Source organism: Fringilla coelebs (genome assembly GCF_963513975.1).
Source record: "Fringilla coelebs genome assembly, chromosome: 10".
In the NCBI taxonomy this organism is placed as follows: Eukaryota; Metazoa; Chordata; class Aves; order Passeriformes; family Fringillidae; genus Fringilla; species Fringilla coelebs.
Window position 1 is genome coordinate 5,705,682 of NC_140036.1, and position 25,489 is coordinate 5,731,170.

Here is a 25,489-nt window from a genome sequence, read left to right on the forward strand (position 1 = left end):
TCATTCCCTACTTTTAGACGTAAAACAAAAAACCAAAACAACAAAACACAACAAGAATAATAGCAAGAGCAACACCATAAAGAAACAGATGGGGAAAACCCTCCAGGTTTTATTTATTTGTTTGCAGCAAGCAGACATGCAGATTAATTGCCTCAATTCCTGCATCCCGACCAAACAGGAGGAGATGTGCCGCTGGCAACTGGCAGAGCTGAGCATCCCCAATCCCTCCCCTTTCCTGCTTGGTCCCAGGTACTCACAGCAGTGTCAGGAAAAGAGGTGCAACCAGAGAAATAAAGGTCAGGAAATAAAAATCAGCCCAGGAATCTGTGCTGCCGCCGGGCTGCTGCTTTTTAATCTCTCCAGGGCTGCTGCAGCAATCACAAGCGGGAAACAAGGCTCCGATTAATCTTCCAACCCCTCCCTTTGCCGGCCGCTCCAGGATGCGAGGCTGGAGAAGCGTGACCAGGAACTCCCCACCCTGACACGAGTGATAAACGCTCCCAAAACGCCTCCCAGGGCTGAGCGTGGCCCCGGGGCAGGGAGAGCAAGGCAATCCCCAGGCATGGAGTGAAAAGGGGCTGGGAGCTGGCAAAGCTTCTGCACCCCAAACGGGTCCCAGGATGCTGCAGTGGCATTGCCAGGGGTGTTCAAAGCCCACAGCCCCCCTGCTCTGCACAGTGCCAGGCTGCTCCTGCTCACTGTGCCCTCAGAGAGGAGACGTTTCACTCCTGCTCCACTTGGGAAACAGAAAAGCGTGGTGACCTTCATGCTGTCACACGTCACTTTATAGTTTTGGTCATTTTCCATTTGGCAGAAGGCAGCTAAAAATGAAGTATCCCAGCTGCAATTCCTCTTCAGCCCTGAATTATGGAATCCAGGAATGATTTGGGTTAGAAAGAACCTTAAAGCTCATCCAGTACCACACCCTGCTACGGGCAGGGACACCTTCTACCAGCCCAGGTTGCTCCAATCCCCATCCAACCTGGCCTTGGACACTTCCAGGGATCCAGGAGCAGCCACAGCTGCTCTGGGAAGCTACACCAGGGTCTCATCACCCTCATAGAGAAGGATTTCTTCTCAACATCTCATCTAACCCTGCCCTCTGGCAGTGGGAAGCCATTCCCCCTTTTTCTGTCACTCCAGGCCCTTGCCAAAATGGGACCAGGGGCTTGTGCTCCAGACCTCCAGCAAGTTTCTACTCTCATCACCCTTCACCTTCCCACCACCTCCACAGCCTCCTTCCCTTCCAAAGAGCCCAGCCCCTAATTAAACAGCCATTCAAATGAGCAGGAAGATTTGTACAGGCATAAATGGGTGTGGAGGTGGAAGCCACAGGCCATGCAAACGTCCCCCAGTGCCCCTTGCCAGTGGCTGCATGGCAAGGGATGATCTGAGAGCCCCTAAACACTTGGTGTTCTCCCCCAAAGCAAACTGGGTGTCCTTGTGCCACACAGGGGAAACTGAGGCAGTGCAGAACAGGGAGACACGGGGACCATGGCCAGGCTGGGACCCGAGCTGGCTCATCCACCCTCTGTGACAAAGAAGGACAGGCTCCATTACAGGAAGGGCACTTCTTCCAAAGGCTTATTCAGAAAGGCTTTTCACTCCATCATCTCCCTTCCTGTCCCACACACTCAGAGCTTCCTTCCCCAGCTCTGACAGAGGAATGTACTTTTGACAAAGCACAGCCGCCCTGCGGGACAGCAGCACGCGAGGACGGGCTCTGCTCCGAGATGGGGCTCACCAGGAGCCCTCCCAAAGCCTCACCCCTTCCCTCCTCCTCCTGAGGTCCTCCCCAAAGGCTCCACATTCTGGAAGGAAAGCAGGAAGGCACAGCAGCAATGCTGAGGAAGACCTCAAAATAACTAAGTAAATAGAGAAATGAATTAACAATAAATGAATAAATGGAAAGAAACCACAGGGAAGCTTTCACTTTGGATGTTTCTGGAGTTCCTGGGTGATTCTGTGGCCTGTGACCAGGAAGGTCACATTCTAGAAGCTTCCACCACAGCTGCAGAGCTTGTGATACAAAATGTGGAATATGTAAAATTTTCCTAAGAAAGGCTGCTCATTAATGTTTGATCTTCATAAGTTTCAATCCTAATGAACAAGAAAGGAGATTTAATCTGTGAAACAGCAGCTCACAAGCTCTAGGTGATGTCCAAGTGTTGGAAAGAAATTCTTTTTAGGGTAGAATTGCCTTGCTAAGGTCTAGGGCTCCACATGTTTCAGTGATCTCAGTCCTAGGGGGGAACATTGACATTGCTTGGGAAGGATGTGTGTGATGTGCCATTGAGAGTGAGCACACAGAATGCAGAACTTAGAGGCCACAAGGACATTTGGCAGGACCCCAAAAAAAGGAAGAAATTAATAAAGCCAACCCAGCAACTGTGCTGAAATCAGCCCCAGCTGGGTAAAAGGTAATTCTGGCAGGGGTAGGTCATGACCAACGACTCACAGACCACTGACCCAAGAAACCACTGACCCCAAAGAAGAGAAAGACTGGACTAATTAGCATGAGAAACAAGACAGTCATTAACCAACAGAAGATAGAATATTAATTAATAAGAGAATATTGTAGCCAATAAATGCTAATTCTTTTGATTGCTAAAATGTATAAATAGTAAAAAGCTTTGATACTTGGAGTGCTTGAACACCACCAAGCACCCAGGCTTGGGCAACTCTGAAATAAATAATCAATGTCTCTCTCAAGTGTATAATTATTGGCTTGCTGCATACTGGATTCCATTTTTGTGAACAACATTTGCACTTCCATGGCTCTATGTTTCCAAAGCAATTTGCAAAGCAAAGAAAAAAGAGGGTTGAGAGCCTGACCCCCTATAGACCATCTCCTGCACAGATCCTGTCCTATTTCCCAAGGGCACTGCCAAAGACAAGATCCATAAACTGGAAAAATTGTTAATTTGGGAGTTTTTTGTTAAATACAATAAAATGGTTAAATCCCCCCTTGGAGTTCAAATTCCTGCTGAGTTCACCCAACCCTGTGACTGCAGAGGCATTGGCATCAGAAGGACATGGCTCAGCAACTTCCTATTGACCCCTCCTATTTCCTCTTGGAGGAAACCTTGGCTTTTACTTCATTTTTGGGATGAAAAAGTGACACTGTGACCTTGGTGGGGCACTTATGGCCAGGCTGCTCGGGGCTATGGTTGCCGAGGACCCTCCTTCAACAGGAGAGGGTTCACAGATCCCAAATCCTCGTAAAGAAATGGGGAACAAGACAGAGATCCCAGCACCCACATCTGCAAAATATCCCTACAGGCTGGGGGACACAGGATCCACCCCCCACCCATCCATCACTTGGGACTGGGCAAGGAGGACAGGCAGGGAACGCTGCTAATGAGGGGATTAGTGCAGATCAGTGCCTGAGCAGCCCTAATGAGTAGAGAAGCCACATGGACACCTTGCACCTCCCATCCCACCTGCCTCGCCCTTCCGTGAGGACCAGTCCTCGTTAATTGGCACGGGGTATTAATTAAACCCCCAGGGGAAGATCCTTTCCCTGCACCTCTGACATCACCAGCCACATCGAGTGAACCGTGTCACCTGGATCCAGCAGTCCCCCCGTGCCAGCTCTGTGCCCAAGACACTGCCACCCCCTTCCCTGCCCCAGGCTCGCTCCTCCAGCACTTCCCTCCACACCTGCCCGCCTGCATGTGGGCACAGTGGGGTGCTCTGGTATCAGGAGGGAGCTCACTAAGTTCACTGGGAGAAGTCTCCGGGATCAGAGGCTCTGCTGGCCAGGCTGTGACAGCCCAACCCCTCATTAGGGAGAGAGGAGCTCTGCTACCGAGAGCTGAGCTCTCTTGGAGTGAAGAATCTTCAGCTGTATACAGTAGATTTTCTTTAATGGACACATTACTTTAAACTAAGCCTTCGCCATCTGTTCCAGTCCCTAATTATCAATACAAAAACAAACGTCTACTCACAATTACACTCGTAACAAGTAAAGATGCCAGCAATTAGAATGCACCAGCTTCCCTGTACCGAGCAGTGCATCCATCTGGGATGGCACTCTGTGGTCCAGGCAGGCAGGGCTCGCTGCTGTCCCAGGCTCCCCACACCCTCCTGGGCAAACCTGGGCAGAGATGATGCCTGCGGCAGGATAAGCTGCGCCTGAGAGGAGTGAAGGATGGGCTGGCATCCTTCCAACAGCAAGGAAAAAATAAGTTATTTGGGCGAGAATAGCCTTCATCTCACACCAGCTGATGCTGTCTTGCCAACCACTCTTCCCGCAGGATTGAAGCCTCTTCCAGAAAAACCCTTCTGAACTGTCCAAAATGAAGCAGAACTTATTTCCCAAAACTCCCAGTCCAAAGCCCATATTTCAGAGCTCCCAAGGGCAGGTTCTTGCCAGTCATGCCAGGAGAAGGTGTCACTTTTCCCTAGAAGGGGGCAGGATCTGGCTGCAGGCAGAGACACACAAAGTGAGAGGGCCAACCCAAACTAAGCCAACCTGAACGCATTTTGACGCTGTTATCTGGACAGAAAGAGATACAACAACAAATTTTCTGCTCAGGGAGGCCACAAAGACACTTCTGCAAGTGCATCCCTCCTCAAGGATTGCCTCGGGTCCCTCTCCCGAAGCAAGGAACAGCAGCTCTCTCCCTCCTGCACAAAGATAACGGCAGGAACCAGCCTAAGGCACTCGAAAGCAAATGCTTGGGCATATGTAGAGAGACACAGGCTTGTCTAAGATAACCAAGAGGAAAAAGATAGAAATTAAGCAAAATAAGGAGAGAGGAGGCTTGATAACAACAGATGGGGAGAGGGAGATTTGGAAAGTATGCCAGCTGCTGGAAATAAGCCCCCCATGATACGTGGGGAGCAGGGAAGTGGGTGCTGATAGCTGAGCCTTTGGAGGGAGGGGAGATGGGAGGGCAGGACACACAGGGCTCGGGTCTGTAGAGGGGGGCAAAGGATGCTCCACAGGTGGGATCCTCAGAGGTGCCTCAGAAAGCATCAATGAGGTCAGCACAAAATCCAGCCCCAGAGCACATCCCTGGGCACCCCCAGCCCCACAGCATGGTTTTCTGAAGGGGAACAATAGCAAGACTTTTTTTCCATAAGGAAAGCACTATATTTTCCCCTCTATTTCACGCTCATAAATGCCAAGCTTGCTTCCTACCTCTTCCTACCCTTCCGAGCGCTTCAGCAAAATCAGCCCAAGGCGAACGCACAGCTTGGGAAGCTTCTGTCCAAGTTTGGTGACATTACCAGGGGAAGGGAATGACAGGGAAACAGCGCCAAGACGCTTTATTCTCAAGCCCTGGTGCTAAATAACATTAACTGCTATGGTATCACAAGCTCTGCCTTCCCAGGGCTGCTGTGACTTCAAGCCATGTCCACGTGCAGGTGGCACCATGGCTTCCATCATCACCACTCCACGCACTCGTGGTGTGCATCACACCTCTCAATGCCAATGGAAGCAAAGTCCCACAGCTGCCAGCAGAATAATCAGAATTTAGTTCTTACTGTTCCCATAGGTTAATTTCTCCTCCACTCCACTCTGGTGAGATCTCACCTGCAGCACTGTGTCCATCTCTGGAAGGACATGGGGATGTTGGAGGGAATCTAGAGGAGGCCAGGAAGACACCTGGAGTGATGAAGCAGCTCTGCTATGAGCTAAGGCTGAGAGAACTGGGATTGTTCAGCCTGGAGAAGGTTCTCATACACTGGTGCTTCAGCAAACAAAGGGGCTCCTGGAGAGCCGAAGAGGAACTGTGGAAAAGTGCATGGAGCTACAGGACAAGGAGGAATGGCTTCCCACTGACACAGAGTACATTTATGTTGGATATTGGGAAGAAATTCTTCCCTGTGAGGGAGATGAGGCCCTGGCACATGTTGCCAAGAGCAGCTGTATCTGCCCCATCCCTGGAGGCGTCCAAGGCCAGGTTGGATGGGGCTCGGAGTAAGGTGGGATAGGGGAAGATGTCCCTGCTCAGTGTAAGGTGGGATAGGGGAAGATGTCCCTGCCCATGACAGAGGGTGGAACAATAGGAGCTTTAAGGTCCTTCCAACCCAAACCATTCTGGGATTCTATGATTCCATGAAAGCATTCAAGCACACACCAGGAAGCTGCCTGAGTAATTCCAGGCTTCTCTCTATGACCACACTTCTAACCACAAGTCCAGGGTGCAAGTTTTTAATATATCCTGAAATTTAGACTAAGCTGGGAAAAAGCATGAACACAAAATCCATACAGCTCTGCCACAGGGATCAAGGCAGTGTTGCTGGAGGCACACCCCACCCAAAATGTCTCTTCTGCTGGGGGATTCCCCATTTGGTTCCTGCTTGGAGCTGTGAGGGGAGCAATGCCGTGCCGGAGCCAGCACAGTTCCTGCACAGCAGGAAAGCTGTGGCATCTCCCAGACGGTTTAATTACAGCACTGGAGTGGCAGCAAAGGTACGAGCAGGATCAGCCTCTCCCCTGCAACAAGAGCTGCCGCTCTTCACAGCTTCCTGAGAGTGCTGACTTCCCCAAGCCTCTTCCAGCATCTCTGCGCTTTCAATCAAAAATATTACAGCAACAACTAATTACGTCCCATCATTCCCAGGGCTCTCTGCCTTTAATGGTGCATTTTGCTGCTACAGAACGACGGTGGAACGGCTCTGGAAGTGCATAACGAGCTCTCCCCATCAATCTCCCGCGGGTTCGTTATGAAGGATTACCCACCGAGTAACAAACCCAGCCACGGAGGGGGAGGATGCGCTAAACAACAACAAGTCAACACAAAATATTGCCTTCCTCTGTTTTAAGGGTCTGTGCAAACCTCTCAGGAGAGAGGAGCGGCTCAGCCTGCTCTGCAAAGACATCCCAGCCATTGCCAGCATGAGGAGACGTGTGGTGGCCTAAAAACCCCTCACTTCCAGCTGGAAAGGGAAGGAATTTCTATATATCAGGCGAGAACGAGTGTGCTGTGTCAATTTGTGATGGGATGCATTAAGCTGTGGCTGCACAGCACAGTCCCGGCCTCCTCCGGGATCCCCCGTCAATGCCATGGATTTCAGCGAGCAATGAAGATGCATCGCAGCAGGGCAGGCGATAACTTAATGAAGCTCAGATTTGGGGGTGTTTGCTCAGCAACTACAGAACAACTTTATCAATAAAGCGCTGCCTGCTGCGCCGCGGGATGAAGCGCTCTAATTGCAAGTGGCAAACACTCCCCACATCGGGAGACGCTAAATTGAAATGTGCTGGTTGATGTGCCTGAAAGCACCCAATCAAATACCTGCTTCTGTTTTTGCAAGCACCCATGCATTCATAGACATGCACGGCAAGAGGAAAACCCAAAGCAAAACCCCAGCCAAAAAAAGTTCAGGAGGTGATGCAAAGTCAGGACCACATGGACCAAGTCCTCTTTACAACTCTCACTCCACCTCCAGCCCCAGCATCTCCCCTCCGTTTCCAGGCTCCAAAGGGACTTGACCCAGCGTGGGTACGTGATGTTGGACAAGCTCAGATGAAGCCATACAATCCATTTATCATAATCCTACCGAGGAGAGAGACAGTAAATCAAAGAGACAACCCGCCTGCAAATAAATTACTGAGGGGAGGGAGAGGGGGAGAGGGATAGAGAGGAAGAGAGAGAGAACTGCAGAGGGAGAGATAAGGGAAAGGGAAGGAAATGACAGAGAATTACCAAAAAATGCATACATCACAGGAAAAAAACAAACAAAGGGGACTAAATCGAATGGAAAGATAAGAGAAAAAAGATAGGGCTTTCAATACCTTTTGTTTTCTAAATTGCAAACCTATTTTAGAAAATTTGGAAACAAGTTTTCAACTATCAGGAACTCATTTGCTCCTGTCATGACAGAATCAGTTGCTGATATCATACTTTTTATAATTGCACACAGGCCGTGGATACCCAAAATCCACACACACCATACGCACGGGTCACTGTCCATACATCATCATTTACAGTTTGGCAAATCAAAGTCAAGCAGCAACCAGGGCTGAGAGAGCACTTTAATGAACACCCTGCTCCTCCCCCCAAGACAGACCCAGCCATGCCAAGGGCCCATTCAGGGCAAGCAGATGATGCAGCTGTCTTTCAGGAGAACATTTTCCAGAACAATGTCACTATGCATCTAAATCTCTATCCCTGCTTTCTCGAGGCTGGGCTGCCAGCAAACCTCTCAGAACACCACAGCCTGCCCCAGAAATCACCATATGTCAGGCTTGGCATGTAACTCACTTCATGCTCCACAAGATGTGGAAGAGGAACTCAGCCAACCAGGGATGGGCAGAGGCTCTCCCAGAAACCTTAACCTCCAAAAATCTTTGTGAGACTGCCTCAGAGAAGGTCCAGCTAAGTGGTGGAGAAGGTCTGGTTTGAAGGAAAGATCACTTGGGTTGGGCAGAGCACTCATCTGCTCTTCAGTATCCATGAGGTCAGCCCTCAGGAGCACAGGGCAAAGCAGATGAAGGCTGAAGGTCAGGTGCCTGAGGACACCCTGTCCCTTGTCCATGTGGTCAGGTGGTTCCAGCACAGGCTGGGCACAGCAGCCTCACATCACTGGACTCTCTGGGTGTAGACCTGCTGGCTTGGACACCCATTTCACTAGCTGAGAGGACAATGAAGATCCCAAACCCCAACCCATCATACAATCTGGGGGAGCAACAAGTCTTGAGAATAATCCAAACATTGTTGGGTAATAATACCAACAACTTCCAGTTTTCCACTATTTTTCCATAGCTCACATCTTGGTCAACATCCAAGCACCCACACGGGCTGCATGTGGTGTGCTCCAGCCAGGTTCAAAGGAAGCAAGTGAGGTCACCCATAAGAACATTCTGCCAGGAGCTCCCCTCTTGGGAAAAGGGAACTTCATCACACTATCAGAAAGCAAGGAACTCCAAAAAGAGATAAAAAATAATAAATACAAGCAGCATGTGAGATTTTGCAGACAAGGGCCATTTGAAGCCTAATGAGTTCTGTGGAAGTGGGCTCCTTATCAGCTGGGATTCCCTTGGAAATGAGAGCCTCTAAGTACAGAATTAGTCATCTGAGAAGATAGAGCTGCCATAAACATCAATAGCATCTGCAATTACACATGCCAGGATGAATTACAGGGATACACAGTCTTCATGCCTGGATCCACGGCACCCATGGGATTGCAGGGGATCTCCCAAGCAGCGGGCTCACATGTGTCTTACAGGGGCACGTGCTTGACTCCAAAGCCAACTTCCAATGCTGGAGCACGGTGGGTGCACTGAGCTTTGGTGAATTCATGTGCCAGACCTGTCCCCGCCTTTCCCCACAGCTCTCCTTCCCCGCTGGATTTATCTTGCCTTACTCCAGGGTAGCACTGCCTGTGAGCAAAACTCTAAAAATCAAAACATTTATCCTGCGTTTCCCTACACGCCTTTGTCACATCTTTAGAGATTCAGGATGAGTCACTGTCTTGGACCATGTTCTCCAGAAAAGCTTCACGTTCGCTACAAAACCAGGCGTCTCATGGAGCCCTAAATCTGAAATGCCAGCCCTGCTGTCAGAGAGCCCTCGCACCCAGAGCTGCACCTGGCACCGTCCAGCTCCTATTTACTAGATCTTACTTTAAAATGTCACAGGGATTCTATGTGAGCCACAAACATGACAGACTGCTCAGAGCAAGCACTGCCAGGGGACTCAAGCTTAGCCCGGGCACAACTGTTCCCAGCACAGGCAAGGGCTTGGTGCTCCCCCAGTCACCAATACTTTTCACAGCAGCACAGCCCAGCTGCAGCTACATTGATCCTCTATTTTTTAATGCAGCTTCTGACACCTACTAAAGCTTTCTGGGGGGCCAGCCAAAAATTTCACGAGCAAGTAAGAACTAAAAAACAGCATTTCTGGTCCACCCACGCACAGGGGATCTCAGGGGGAGAAGAGGGAAAGCAGCAGGGCGAGAGTGGAATCGCGCCGGGATGCTCCGGCTGCGCTGGGGATGACGAGCGATCCGCAGCCGCGGGAGCAGAGCCGTCAAGGGGAGGAGGTGCAAATATTGAACCTCAAACGGAGCAAGCTGCAAAAGCGCCCGCGCCGCCCCCCAGCCCGGCGCCGGCCGCGCCGAGCATCGTCTCTCCGGCTTCTGCACCATATGGAGTCAGCTGCGAGTGCAAACGAGGCAAAGAGCAATAAATCTGTGCCACCACAGCAGCACAGGGCTGCCAGCAGCACAGGGAACTCCGTCAGGACGCAGATGGGATGGGGTAAGGCTCTGTCTGCATACCTGAGAATGTCTTGGTGGAGAAGCCCATCACCCACTCAATCCCCCCCACCATCAGAAAGGGATGTGGCAAAGCCAACCCGTCCATTGGAGAGGGCAGAGCACCCCATCTGCAGACTCTGCTGGGTTCTTTGCTCTGGCTCCACATACAAATGCCCTGGAACTCTCAAAATGTGCTGGAAACTCATCCTGGGCTCTCCCAGCTTTGCCTTTTTTTTTTTTTCCTTCTTCTCCACTTTTAGTTTTAGACAAAACAAGGAGCAGCCAGGATCTGTAACCATCCTGCAACCTATCCAAAAAGCTTTCCTATCAGTCTGAGCCGCCTTTAGGTATGTACACACACAGCTGGTCTGGTGAGTGCTTGCCGAGATTTCCAAACACCCATTCACACAAGGTGCCAGCTCCAGCAGGCCAGTGGGGATGGGTTAAATCCTTGCCCAAATTCACCAACAACGATGAGCAAGCAATTCTAATCACCTTGGAAGACGCTCTTCATCAACAGGGGTTCAGCACCCTTTGCTGTAAGCTCATGGTGCATCATCCAAATGGTGCCAGAAGCAGCAGGCAAACAGCTGCCTGCCCCCCAGCTTGTGCCAGCACAGAGACAGCACCAGGGATCTCCCCCTCCATGCCAGAAGCCTCTTCTATGAGAAGGGAAGAAACACAAGCACTACTCTAAGTCAAGCTTAAATCACAAAATTTCGCTCAGCACCATTCTTAGGCCGAGCTTATCCAGCAAGCTGCAGTGCCCAGCCAAGATGCTGCACAGCCACAGCTCCCACGGGCCCTGGGGGTGAGGAAGGGGAGGAGGAAGAGGAGGATGCTGGCAGGAGGTGCCACTTGGCAGCCAGCCTGCCTGGCACACCCCTGCCTCCAGCCCCAGCGCCTGCGCAAGCTGGGAAAAGGCTCCAGCATGAGGACGGCCATCTGCGTGCCGGGAGCCGCGCCAAAGCGGGTTCAGGGATTATTTCTCCCCCTCCTCCTCAGGACAGTCTCCTTCCCAAATGCTGACTTTACACACGGGTGACACCTCACCAAAAAACTTCAGCACAGCTGGAGGAGGTAACCAAGGAGAAGTCCCCTAGTCAGCCAGCCCAGTCACTGACCAAAGCCCAGGAGGTGCCTGCGACCTGCTGCAGGTGAGGGATGGTCCTGGCACAACCAGAAGAGCTCCATTTCATGCAACACCAGCTCTGCTCATTTTTAAAGCATTGCTGGTTGATGATAAAATTCCCCTGAAGCTCATCTCCATACCCACCTCTTCTCCTGATGACGGTGACCCATCCTCCCTGATTGTGGTTTCCTTGCTGAAATAAATCACTTTAAGTGCACATTGTGCTCAGGGTCTCATTACTGTTCATCATCTTCTGCGCAACAGAGCTGTCACATCCTCGCAAACTCTGTCACCTGGGCGACACAGGAGCCATTTGGGAGGGCAGGCAGGTGGGAAGAAAGGGTACCAGCTTCTCATTCCCCTCATCTGCAGCGTTTGAATAGTGGGCTCGCACCCCTCATGGCACAAAAGCTCAGAACAAAAGCAAGAAGGAGCAACACGTGTCCAGGATGGGATCAAGCCCCCAGATGGATGGCAGCAGGAGTGGCACACGCACCTTGAAGGCTAAGAGGGCCTTACTTCAGCCAGTTATGCCCCTCCTAGAAAACCTCCCCCAAAAGAAGTGGAAGAAACTCTCCTCCCCCAGTTTGGAGGAGCAACATCTAAAGAAGGGAAGGAGGAAGAGCCAGGCATGGGGGCAGCAAGACGGTCACCAATCCTTCTCCAGGTGGATTCTAGGCAGCACCACGCTCATCTGTGATGAGCTGCCTCATCACAAATGGGTGCTTCCAACTCCACAAGGTCGGTCCAGATCAATCCAGAACAGAAGACTGGGTCATGCTGCACACAGTAAATTAAAAGTTCTTTGCCAAAATCCCACAAGGACCCACCAGGCAACCGCAACACAAAGGCACCGTTTGCCTGTCACATCACTTTTGAAAGGCAAACATTCAGAAAGAGAGAAAGGGATTGATTAAGGCTGCTGCTAATCTTGGAGTGTCCACAAAGACGGGTCTGCTGGGTTTTTCTCAAGGACAGAGTGTAAGTACCACCAGACCCTGATGGCCAGTGGTCCTGTGAGGGCTGGGACCAGCCTGGAATGAAAGGCCAACTCACACAGCCAGGAAGGAGCTGCTCACCCATAGCCATGTGGCCAACTCCTGCATCCCTGTGCATCAGCACAGCTCCCTGGGGGAAAGAGGCTGTTTCCCAGCCTGATGTTTGGGAGGGTGCAAAGGTTTGGGTTTCCCACCAAGTACTCAACACATACAAAACTCCTGGAGCGCAGCCGTGGAGAAGACACACTGCTCTCACACCTTCCTCAAGTTCAACATTTGTGCTTGTCTAAAACTCTTCATCTCACTCATCCCATCACACCTTCACAGGAAAATACCTCTCACTGCTCTGTGACCAGGGCACGAGAAGATTCCCAGAAATGTAAGTAGGAGAAAAACCCCACAGACGCAGCAGGAGAAGACCCCCAGACACGTCATCCATCACTGCCAGAAAGGATTCCCCAGGTGGTCCCTGGGGCTCTGCTCAGCTCTCCAGGATCCCACCCCACCATCCCAGGCATCCTGCTGCAGCCTGGAGACCCCCGTGCCCCCTCCTCGCCCAGGGCACTCACACACATGTTCGCACACGCCGGCACGGAGCGGGAGGGGAAGCCGGGCTGCAGGAATAACACAGGCACACAAACAAAAGAGCACAAGCCATTAATCTGGGTGAACCAGAGGAAATGAAATCATTATGTCTGCAGCTACAACATCCCGAGGAACAAATTTCCTGCCTGGATAATAAATGGATTCTTTTGTTTCACATTGGCCCCAACCACGTGATTCTCTTGGCCTATTCCTCATCCAAAACATCTTGCTGTATAAATACCCAGACGGGTTTGAATTTCAGCTGCTAAAAATATGTTTTAATTATAATAATATATAAAAATAATAATAACAACAAAAAAAAAATCTGGATCTACAGGCTCCCCTCGCCTCCTAAACTACCATTGAAGACTTTCCAGCAGGCATGCAAGCAAACAAAAAGTCCCAAATTGCCAAAAAAAGCTGAACAGTACAAATGCAGCCTTTAAAAAATGACTGAGGCACCTGAAAGCAGATCCAGGTTAATGCTTGCAATAAATAATCCCTGCCAGAAAGAAAAATGATGGGTGCATGAAGATTTGAAGCACGATAGCCCAGAAGTATCTCCTAAGCACCTCCCAGCAGAAGGACAGGACCAAAGCCACAAGGCATATCAATGACAGCTCCAACTTTGGGGCTATGCAGCTTTTCTTCTGAGCCAGGTTTCCTTCTGGTGGCTCACTAGGGCTTGGGATTTATCCATTGCATGGATGGGGGGAATGCAAGATCTGGCCTCCTCTGGCTTGGCAAGGTGCTCCTCAGCTGCAGGAGTCTCCAGGGATGCAGACCTTGAAGAGAGATGTATGAATGACTGGTCCCAACCGTTCTTTTAATCTGCAACTCCATCACATCACTCACTTAAAACCACTTTTGCATCTAATTGCATGTTTTGCTTCTGCTTTCAGCTTCTTTTTGCTCACCTTCCCAGCTTCACCAACACATTGCAAGCATTGCAACAAGTTTTCAAAACAAGAAGTGGTTTTGAAGCCAAATATCAAAGTGCCTTGGTGCACAAAGTCTAAATTGTTTGGCTGTTAAAGAGAGACCTCCACACAGGGAAACAAGCTCAAAAATTACCTCCAGCTAGCAGGCAGCCATAGGAAGAAGATCCAATCAAGCCCACCATGGTCACATACAGCTTTTACTTGGGGTTGGACTTGTTCTCCATCATCCCAAACATCACAGCACCCAATTACTTCTTTTCAATTCCACACACACACAGAGGAAACCTCTGGTGCATCACACCAGCAGAACCTCAATTTTGTTTTCCTTTTAGGGTCATCTTTAATTCCAATTATACTTTGAACGCTGGGGAAAGCATCCAAGAACAGTTGCTGCCTCATTTCTGTTGCTTATCGCCACTGCTACTTCAAGGAAGGGGAGGAGGAGAAAAAAAGAAAGGGAAAAAAAAAAAACAGTCCTTGGAAACTAAATATTTACACACCCACATAAGCTAATCCCAGCAGATCCAAGGGTGGGAAGCCTATTTAAAAAAACATCCCTAATTACTTTCCCATTTTAAAGGGAATAATCTGGCCATTAGCTCGAATGCTTTACTTAGGTAATCACTTATTTTTCAAGAGGCATAATCTGCTGGTGTGTGCACAGACAGGACAGGGGACTGAGAAACCATTTTTATATCCTTTCCTCAGGTACAGCTGCTAACAGCCAAGTGGCATGGAGGGGCTGATGGAACCAAGGGGAGTCAGGTACTCAACACCACCCTTAGGAGGCCACCCCTGGAATATGGATAGAGCCACCTCATGCCCTGACACCTTGCCAGTCCCTGCACTGCACCTCAAGGAAACTGTTGGGAAAAGGGGGGATTCTAAGGGCAACATGGGAAAGAAAAATGGGAACAGACACCAAACACCTCAAAAGGCCATCAGTCCCCTCACAATGATGCTCTGGCAAATGCCCCCATCCCTCCCAGCAGTGCCAGGAGCAGGGAAACACAGCAGGTTGACACTGCAAAACACTCATTCATCAAGAGCATCTTTCAGTCCTCTTTTGCTGATGTATTAATAAAACATTCTCTTATCAGAAAATAAAGTGGTTTCTGCTGGAAAAAAAATGTCAGTAATCCAGACATAGGGATGGATTGAAGGATTACCAAAGTCCCCCTGTAAGAGCAAAGCAAAGAGCAGCAATTTGCTAATTGGCTGCTCAAGGAAAGGGCTGGAGGAAGCCTGAGGATGGGCAGAAGTTTGATTATAAGACACGCACGGTGGATCATTTAGAAAGATAAAACCGCGCTCGCTCTGCCGCAGCCAGCTATTAAAAGTGGAGAATGTTATTTCAGGTAATAAAGAGCAGGACCTGAGGACCAGCCTGGGAATTCAAATTTACAACTTGTATCAAATTCATCTGCTGTAAAACTCCACCTAGTTTATAAGTTTCTCACCAACTTCATAAAACATGTTTTATTATTATTGTTTTCTGACTCTCCTGCCTTAATAAAATTCCTCTCCCAGCCTTGTGTGGGTGTTGCATTATAAACATTTGCACTTTGATTCATTCAAGACTGCAGAAAGCTTTCAAGGTAACCTATTAGGAATACTTTAAATGGTTCAAAGACATCCCAGTTTCCCCCGAATGCTGCAAAGCTTTAAAGAACAAAATAAAAACGTGCCTTGCTGCAAACCACCTCCAAAAATCTACTGGGCTGGTGACTCAGGAGATGGGAGTGACCACACAGGCCAGCCAGGAGGGATTCAGAGGGAAAACACACAAGTTATCAGGGCACAGGCTAGGGTGGGCACTCACCCATCACTCCCCAAGCCCCCTCACCAGGGAGCTGGAGGGACTTATTAACAAAAGATTAAAAAAGGGGATGATGTGAGTGCATCCCGCTGGTAGGAGGCAGGCAGACCACTTCTGGGGATGCTGCTGAGCGGTTCCCACTGGTGGGAGGCAGCTGGACTGTTTTCAGGGATGCTGCCAAGTGGTTCCCGCTGGTGGGAGGTAGCCAGACCATCTTCCCACAAGTTAAGGAGCCAACCATGCAAAAGCAGGGATTTCCTCAGCTCTGATCAGCCCTGGCAAGCGGAGCCCAGGACTGGAACACAAAGCAGGGTTGGAGGGAGCGTCCTTCTCAAAGCAGCCCCTTTTCTCCTGCCTCAGCCACAGCTCACTGAAGTGAAGGAGCAGCTTTCCCTGGCTTTGAGCAGGCTCTGGAGGCAGGCTCTGAGCAGCCTCCCTCCCGTGGGCACGCAGCAGTGCCGCCAGCGCGGCAGTAACCCACGCACGGCACGAGAATAAAAGCTGAGTTTTAGAGGGATACTGAACACAATGAGCTTGTGCCCTTACAGCTCCCATCAGCCAGCAGCCACCTCTTTTCCTCCACCAAGCTGGCTGCAGCACCCAGGGGTCAGGGGGGCACGGCCAGCCCATGGACAGAGCATGGGAGGGCTCGACCTGAGCTGGGTCCAAAGAAAAAGGCACTGATGCCCTAATTCCTGCACAGCTGCTTGACTGTGCAAAAGGGAGGTTACCTGGCACAATGCACACAGCTCAAGGAGCCACACACCCCTGCCCAGGAAACACAGTACAGAACTGATCCTCCTTTATTTCATTACACCAGAAATTACCACTTTACAGTCCATCTCTGATCACAATAACCTCATTGTATGTGACTTCCCAGTGCCTCTGTTGAGAGCCGGATGGGCTCAAACATCTTAGACCCCCACCAGCAATTTCAGCTCAAGAAGCAAAGCACAGGCAGCAAAGCCCAGGAGATTCACCCACTTGTGCGGAGCTTCTGGAGACCCTCAGCCAAACTGCACAGGCTGGGAAAGAGCTCTGTGCTCCAGGTTCACCTGCAGCCAGGTCATGCCCATAATTTCCAGGACTAATAAAAACTGCTTTAAAAATAATCACAGCAGAAGGGCAGGGATGGAGTGGCCACGTGGTGAGGGCAAACACACCTCTGGAGTAGCCTCTCCAGCTCCATGGGTACATCATGGGAGGAAAGGTCCTGCACTAGTCAAAACCATTACAAGAAGCACTTCTGACAGTACAATTGTGACAATTTTGTTACTTCCAAACACATTTGTTTCAAATGAAAAGCAAAGCCAGTATCAAACGGAGTGCTGCAAGAGCATCCTACTCGTGCTCTCTCCCTACATGTCCATCCTGTTCCTTGGGCATTTGGAAATAAGAAGCTACAGATTTTTGGTGAAAACACCAAGGTCAGCCCCAGACTGCCTCCAGCACATCAGGCTGTCTCCCTCCCAGTTTCCCCCGTTCAGAGGGCAGGGAATGCCCAGAGCAGCCCCCCACAGCTAGCCCCATTCTCCTCCTGCCCCCTGAGGACAGTGTTTCCCTTTTAACTCTTCTGCTGAGTTCCCAGTTTTGCCAGGGAAGATGTAATTCACATCCCTCTGCCCGTTCCGCAGTGATTGAATGTCTTTTGAGCAAAATGCAATTATCCCCATATCAACAGGGCCCTAGTGAGGATGATAATGAGGCGGCTCCAGCCCCGCAGCTACGGAAGTGGCTGAAGCCAGCGGAGGCCTCGAGTAATCAAAGGCCCATCCCTGGCCTCTGATTGCTGAAAGAGAAATGAAAAACCTCCATAAAACTTCAAACACGGCCCTTCCCCGCTCCATGCCTCCACCCGCGGGGCGGTTTCAGCAGCAGGAGACAAGTGACCAGCAGCAGCTCCGGGTACCCCCAGGGTCATCACAGCCAGCTGCATCTTGGGTGTCACCTGCCAGGTCACCTCCAGCAGAGGGAGAGCAGGGGGGCACCGATCTGTCACTCAGAATAGACACAGCAGCCCCATTTGCCCAAGTTTTGGGGCTCAAGGAGAAGCAGCCCCCACCCTGAGTTGAAGGTAACTTGCCCAGGACGCACAAATAAAGGCGTGCCCTCTGAACAGAGAGAAGCAGAGAAAAGAATGATCAAAACAATTCTTATCTCATTTGCTGCTCCTGTGTTTTTTGAACATGTGGAATGTATTGGAAGATTATTTACCTGAAGGGATTGCTTGATTGGATTCTGGTGGACATTGTTTGTGTTAATTAGCCTATTGGGTCCAAGCTGTGTCGACTGTCTGGTCAGTAGATAGTCACGAGTTTCTTCACTTTAGTATAGTTCTTGTTAGTGTAATACAGTGTAAAATAGCCATAGTATAATAAAGTAATTAATTAGCCTTCTGATGTCATGGAGTTCTGCACATCATTCTTCCCAGACATTGGGGTCACCCTATTGTAAAATACAATACTGCTCTGCCCTGCAAACAGGAAGAAAATGGAGAAAGAGAGGGAAAGACGTGCATGTGCAACAGGTCTCGGGCTTTGCAGGACTTCAGAGGCTTCCTGGGAGACAGCAGAGCCAGGAGCAGCGAGCATCCAGTGGGCTAAGCTGCCCATCCTCTCATAAAAATAATATATAGTCAGGCAAAGACACCAAAACCCAGCTGTGCTTGGAGCAATCCAAGGAAAATGCTGGTTGGGTTTGAATAATCCAAAGCTTGGTTCCCAGTTGCTGCTGGGATGTGGCAAGTTGGGTACCAGTGCATTGGGGAGGCAGGTGGGATGAGAGAAGGGCTTTTGAGGAGACAGTATCATAAAACAACCCTTTGGAGTTGTGATGAAACCCCTATCAAGGATGGTGGGAAACAGCTGGAAGTGAGGATTTCCACAGTCTATTCTCACCCTCCACTTTTACTCACTGCATAACAAATTAAAGCTTCATCAGCTCCAACTACCAGTAACCCTGACTGGATGCCTCCCCAGATAATAAACATTTCCTTCACTAACTAATGAGCACATACCTGAGACTCTACTAATGCCTAAGTACTTGGCCTGGATATTTCAAAATTTTAAATAAATAAATAAAAACCTAGAATCCCAGAATGGCTTATGTTGGGAGAGGCCTTAAAGATCATCTCGTTCCAACCCCTTGCTATGGGCAGGGACAACTTACACTAGACCTTAGTAATAACCTAAATAACCTTAATACTGTTAAAAATCACCAAGACTAACTTAATATACCATTTTTTTTTCTCCCCCCATCCAGAAAGACCTTCAAAGGACTCATTCTGCTTATTAAGGGGAATGACTGAGAAGAGAAAAAAAGCAAATAAACACTCATCAATTAACTAGAACCAATTTTAACCCTCACTTCCTCCAAACAACTACTTGCCACGACCATCCATTGTGAACATGGAGATGTCCACCACGGGATGCTCTGACACTCCCTTCCTCCCAAACCAAGAGCATCCCTGGTTTAAGTTGGAAGAAGTGAGGCTGAAGGACACTCATCTTCCTTGTCCAGGGCTCAGCACAAGCCCCTTCCCCTTTGAACTGTTGCCTCTGTGATTTTTCACAGCGGGGCTCCCAGCAGGAACTTATTAAAGCCAGACCAAAGCACGTCTTGCTTTAATAGTAATTAGGTCACCCTGGGTTGTGGGCTTAGCAGGCAAAACTATAATTATTTAGAAACATCAAGTTTAAATGCCAAAGAATCTTAATGGAGCTGAGCTAATTAACCAATTTCAACTAAGTAACTGATTAGCTTAAAAAGAAAAAAAAGATAAATCAATGATCATAGACAACAACATTTTCCTTTAACAGCCTTTCTTGCAGCAATTCTCAATTGCACAAACTGAGCCCAACAACCCCTGCTAACCAAATATTATTGTAATTAAATATTCAACAGAAAGCCTCTTCAATTATTCAAAAGACTGATAACACTTGGTTATAATTGGGGCGGTGGGAGAGGTTTCCAGAAGCAGGGATTGCGCGCACCACCCAGCTCCGGTCGCTGACGCAAACCCACAGCTCGTGGCATCAGCACAGGGCACCCCTCCCGTGCCTGGAACCAACCTGGGGGCAGACGGATGCTCTGCAGCCCCGACCTGAGCAAACAGACCAGATGGTGCACAGGCTTTCTGCATTCCTGTTATTAGAGCAGAAATTTAGGGGACTAATGGCCAGTTTCCAGGTTTCACACGGTTTTCCAGTGGTAGTGTTATTCCCCTGACAGAGGGCTGGGATGAAAAGCAGGCCCTGGTGTATCATTATAATTCACTAAGCAGCATTACCATAGGAAATTACAAATTAGCTTTTCAGCAAAGGATACGGACGTATTTAGATTAGCCATAGAGAAACTACAGAACCTTCCAGCCCATTCATCAAATCTCTTGTAGCTCCAACTTTCAGGGAAATGAAACAATAATAAATATTGAGCAGGGAAAGTTAATCTACCCTGAATGCACTTCAATAATTCAAAAGTTGTGAGAAATAAATAAATAGAGCACAGATCCTTTCGTGCCTACAAAACACGTGTCCTGTTTTTCTCACTATTTCTCATGATGTGACTTGGTGGGAAAATGGATGGTGACCAAAATAAAATAGCTCCAAAACCTCAGCTGTGGCTGTGAGCAACATTTACAGTGAAGGAGGGAGCCCATCCATGCTTGCCACTTATCTGGAAAGCCATGGAGCTGATTTGGGCAAGAGTTTGCTCCTATTGTCCCTAAGGAAAAGGCTGTGCTGCCTCTACCTGCTGTCTGGATGTGCTCTGTGTCTGTTCCCTTCCCTGCACACTTCCAGGCAGCCTCTCAAGCTGCTCATTTTTGGAATATCTGCAGGCTTACCCCTAAAAGCTGAACAATGCAATAACCAGCTCAGGGTCCAGGGGCCACCCAAGGTCCCAGCTCTTTCCTGACACTACTCTGTCATCACTCCATTCTTTTCCACATGCTTCTTCTGCTCCCACCAACCTGAGACCTCTCTAAGCAACATTCACTCCAACCTTCTACCATTCCAGAAGGAGATTCCTTCCCAAATTGCCACCCAGCCAACATCCAACCTTTACATTTGCCTTGCCCAGGTATTGATGCATGCATCAACCCTTGAGAGCTCTGTTTGCAGCAGAACAAGATCAAATTGAAATGTACTTTCAAATCTTAAGGAGTATTTGGGGAAAGCATTCCATCACACAACGCCAAGTATTCACCCAGCCTCACTGTGCTGTTAAATGGCTCATCACACCAACGCTGTCTCTTTAGAGGGAACAAAGCACCACAGTGCCCTTTGGGCAGCATCACACAGTTTTGGGGTTCCTGCAGGAAGCCCTTTCCATATGTGCTAAGCTTGGGGTACCCCCAGGTGGGAGAGGTAAAAAAGGCCCCCTGGAGCTGGTTGGACTGAGCCAGTGCAGGGCACGCACACACCACAAGAGCCTCAGCCTTGCTCTGGGCATCACCTCCATCAGCCTCATCCCACAGCACTCCCACTGCACCAGGACTGGGGACTCTAAGACTTTGCTGACCTGATTAGCATCAAGTTACCCACTGCCCAAGGTACCATTTCCCCCTTTTCATCAAATCTGAGCATTTCTTTAGCTTACAGAAGCCATCTCTGCTAGAAACATCTATTACTCAGCACTGTAGCCTGGATCCAGATCCAGACAAACATATTTGGCCTCTTTCATCATCCAACATCTGTATTTTCTTCTGATTTCTAAGGCCAATGGAAGGGTTTTATTCCATCCTGTTGTGTCAGGAGCTGCACCCAAAATGGGTGAGAGGACACCTAGCAAACCCTCTGGCAGCTCATGCCACAGCAGTCAGGGCTGCTTAACGCACAGGCAGGGAGAACATGCAGCACTCCGATATCCAAAAGAACAGGAAAACACAATCCCCACCTCCTCCATGAGCAGAGATACCAGGAATTAGTCAAAAAAAAGAAAAAAAAGGCAACATAAGCACCTGCAGTTTCAAACCCCTTTTCCATGACTTGACAAAACACCTTCCCTTCAGGCTGGCAAGATCTGGGCTCACTCATCATGCCAAAAATAAGGGTTGCGCCTTAGGGCTTTCTTTTTTCCCTCAGTTAGTCTGAGCAAAGAAAGCAAGAGTAAACGGACAGCTGAATAGTAGCACTTGCAAATTCCCATGAAGATTACCACTTGCATTTGCAAATTCCCTCCTGAAGACTTATTTCTAGCTTCTCCTTGAGAAAGGCTCAGCTTGGGATGGAGCAGCCGGGCAGAGGTGGGAGCCCACGGGGCGCCGGTGCTCGGGGAAGCTCCCAGCCTGCTCGGCACAGGCTCCGCTCCGGCGCCTGGCAGAAGCACAGGAAGCCCAAAGGATGCCTGCAACAGATGTGTGCATCCTGAGCCAACAGGGAGGAGAGCAGGGCAGGCACGGAGCGCGAGCCAGGGGCATCGCTCTCCAGTCAAACCCCATCCCTGCTCCTCTCCCAGGCATAAGCAGGGGAAGAAAACTAAGCCGGATTCACCAGCCCCAAGCAGAGCTTTCCACATCTCTCCTGTGCTCTGCTTATCATGATGCTGCAAGCACAGAGAGAAAAACCTGGGTTTTAAAAGAGCAGACGCGAGGCAGGGAGATGCTGGAGAGGCGAGCAGGCCAGGCAGGTGAAACAGAGTAGGTGGAGGAGCTGCACCGAAATGGTCACTAGCCCCATCTGACCTACCAACAGCTCCAAGCCTTGTTAAAACACGTACTGCCAGTCCATTACCACCCTCTCTATATGCTAAATGGATTATATTTGGTTCAGCTAACAGGAGAGAGAGCACGCGAGCGGCTCCTGAGTGATTGCAGGGTGTGGGAGAGACAGACTATTTGGTGCTGTCATCTTCTCACATCCTTCTTCCTCTTTGCAAGCCACAAAAAAAATTTATAAATTATTACAAACATCCTGGTGTCCAGCAGAAAAGGGTCAGCTAGGCCACAGGATTTAGTAAAAAATCAAGGAACCATAAAAAAAGTCAGATAAGTGACTCTATTACATCCAGGTTTGCATGCCACAGGCAATGAGTTAGCAAGGTTTTATGGAGAATAACGAGGGTGATTTGGAGGCAGCCCGTGCCCTGAGTCCAGCTGCATCCTCCTCCCCCTACAGCCAGGTCCAGACCCCCAGATGCCTCCCCCACCATCACCGAAAAAGAGTTTTTGTCTCGTTGGCTGATTTGGGATGCAGGGAGCCATGCCTGGCTCAGCTGCCTCTGCAGCGCAGGGCAGAGCAGGGCACCGGCTCAGAGAGGGCTGCCGGCTAATCCAGCCTCGCCGATGCTCCAGGGGGAAAGCCAGACCCCAGGGCAGGGCAGGTCCTCGGACATGCTCCAGATCCGTTAGAGGAAACCATGCTTCAATATAGCAAATTCAACCTCTGTATCAAGAGCTCCAGTAAGATTTAAATAAACCCCATTAAAAGGCATTTTCTTTGTATGACCACATCATTAGACTCTTGCTTTAACTCCAAATCAGATTCGATTGCTCTACCCCAGAAATTCCCCAACCAAAATTTTCACTGAAATCTGAGATCTCTCCTAGGATACTACTTTACTATCCAAGCAACTTCCTGAGCAGAGTAGAAATATCACCACTCCTCGACAGGTTCCGTCATGGGCAGGGACACTGACTCTGCCAGTGCTCCCAGGGAGAGCCCGGGCAAGCTGGGGAACGCTCCGGGTGACACCCAGGAGTGCCCTCAGACCCGGAGGGAGCCGACGTCTCCCCTGCATCAATGCCCCAAGCCGCTGACGCTGCGAGCCAAGCGCTGCTAACAGGTCTCGCCTCTTCACGTGCGGCGAGCAAACCGCGCTCGTTGCATCACGCTTCGGTATGGCAGCAGCACCCCCACCGCCAGGTATTCCTACAGAGATGGCATGAGGCAGCCCAAGAAACAGGAAAGGCAAACACGTGTGTCAGCCAAAAGCCAGAGGGAAGGGGATGCTGCATGGAGCGGGCCTGCCCGCCACGATCCAGCAGCAGTGCTTGCGAGCGGAGAGGAGCTGCGGCCAAGCCCCAGCGGAGCAGCATTCCAGCTCCTGAACCAGCTCCTCGCTGCCGGAGCTGAGCCGGAGTCTCCTGCCATCAGCTTCCAGTTCAGCCATAGCCATACTCACATTAAAAGCCCCCGAGGAGGGCCCAGCCCCAGGCCGGCCGGCCGGCAGCGGTTTGAGATCCCGAGCATCATCTCCCGCACCCCGCCTCTCGCTGCTCACAACCCCGGGGCTGCACCACGTCCCCTGCCCGCAGCCACCGCTCCGGCGCTGGGCAGCCACTGCCACGAGCTGCTGCTGTACCAGCCAAAAAGGTGGCAGCGGCAAAATAAAGAGAAAAAATAATCGAAACGATACTTCAAGAGCCGTGCCGGGCACGGAGCAGCGACACATCGCCAAGGCTGGGGCGGGCTGGCTGTCCCACCAGGCCAACCGCCCGGAGCCTGGGTCTCGGCTGCAGGCACCTTCCTGCTGCCCAGCAAATCCCACGACCAAGCGGGAGACGGGGAAAAAATCCCAGCTCACGGGCACGGGCCGTGCTGAAAGGACGAGCACGCACCTGCTCCGCGGCTCCATGGCCGAGCAAAGCGTCCCCGGCTCAGTTCATCCCCAGAATGGAGACCACCTGCCCACGGCTCCTGGCGCATCCATCCTCCGCCGGGGCTGCGACGAGGAGCGTTGGCAGAAGCGGCTCCGCGCACCGCTACGGCCCCCGAGGCGGCCCCGCCGCGGCCCCGGGGACCAGAGGAGCCCCTGACGGGACTCCGGAGACGGCCCCACCGCGTCCCCGGGGACCAGAAGGGACCTCGGAGGTGACCCCACCGCGGCAGGGCTCCGCAGAGAAGGAGAGCCGTGGGACTCCCCCCACGCGGATGCGGGCGGGTTTCCTCCTCCATCCCCGGTCCCCCTCCCGAGGGCACGGGCTGCCAGCACCGCCCGCGGGCCGGGGAACCCGGGCTGGCACAAGAGGCCGGGGCCACGGGGCCAGGATCTAGCCCGGTGCCGGTGCCCTACGGCGGGGGAGTCGCCCCCTGCCTGCTCCCCAGCCGCAGACTCCGCGGGCGGCGCAAAGACTCTCGGCTCAGCATCCCACCCGCTCCCGGTACTCCCGGTCGCCGCTCACCTTCCACGGCGGCCGCGGCGGCGGCCAGGCAGAGCAGCACCACCAGATCCGCAGCCATCGCCTCCTCGGGCCCCGCAGGCGTCAGCCGCTACCGGCGGGCGGCCGTGAGCGGGCATGGGGGGTGCGTCCGCGGGCCGGGTGGCTCCGGGGCAGGGCGGGCCGGGGCCGCGGACGGGACGGGCCGGTGGCAGTGCCGGTGCCGCTGCCCGCCCGCCCGGGTCACATCGCCGCCGCGAGTGGCGCGCGCGGCCACGCCGCCGCCGGCCCCCGCCGCCGCCGGCCCCCGCCGCCGCCCGGCCCCGCCCCCGCCGCCGCCCCGCCAATCCCCGCGCCCGTTCGGCCACGCCTCCGCCGCAGCCCCGCCAATCCCCGCGCCGCTCCCCGCCTCGGCCACGCCCCCGTCCTCCGCGAGCGCCCGTGCGAAGGGGGACGGCGCCCCCTGGCGGCCAAGGCCGCCCCTCACATCGTGCCTCCCCTCAGCGGGACCCGCGACGGGGCGGACCCGGCCCCCGCAGAGCCGGGACGCGGCAGGGACGGGCGGCGACAGCAGCGGGGACGCGCCGGCGGGATCACAGCGCCGCAATCCCGCTCCCTTCTCTCACCCCCAAAAGGAATCTGGAGCGAACCGTCCGCCCCACACAGACGGGACCGCTCTGCCCAGCCGCCCCCAGCGTG

The 25,489-nt window shown here is 51.5% G+C and overlaps 1 protein-coding gene across 1 annotated transcript in view; it reads right to left on the reverse strand.

Moving 5' to 3' along the window:
- Positions 1–25,045, reverse strand: part of EPHB1 (EPH receptor B1) — an 80,052-nt gene extending 55,007 nt beyond the window's left edge. The window contains exon 1 of the mRNA XM_084212686.1: positions 24,815–25,045. Within this exon, the coding sequence (XP_084068812.1) occupies positions 24,815–24,872 (58 nt within the window). The 5' untranslated portion in view covers positions 24,873–25,045. The remainder of the gene's footprint in view (positions 1–24,814) is intronic.
- Positions 25,046–25,489: the final 444 nt, after the last annotated feature.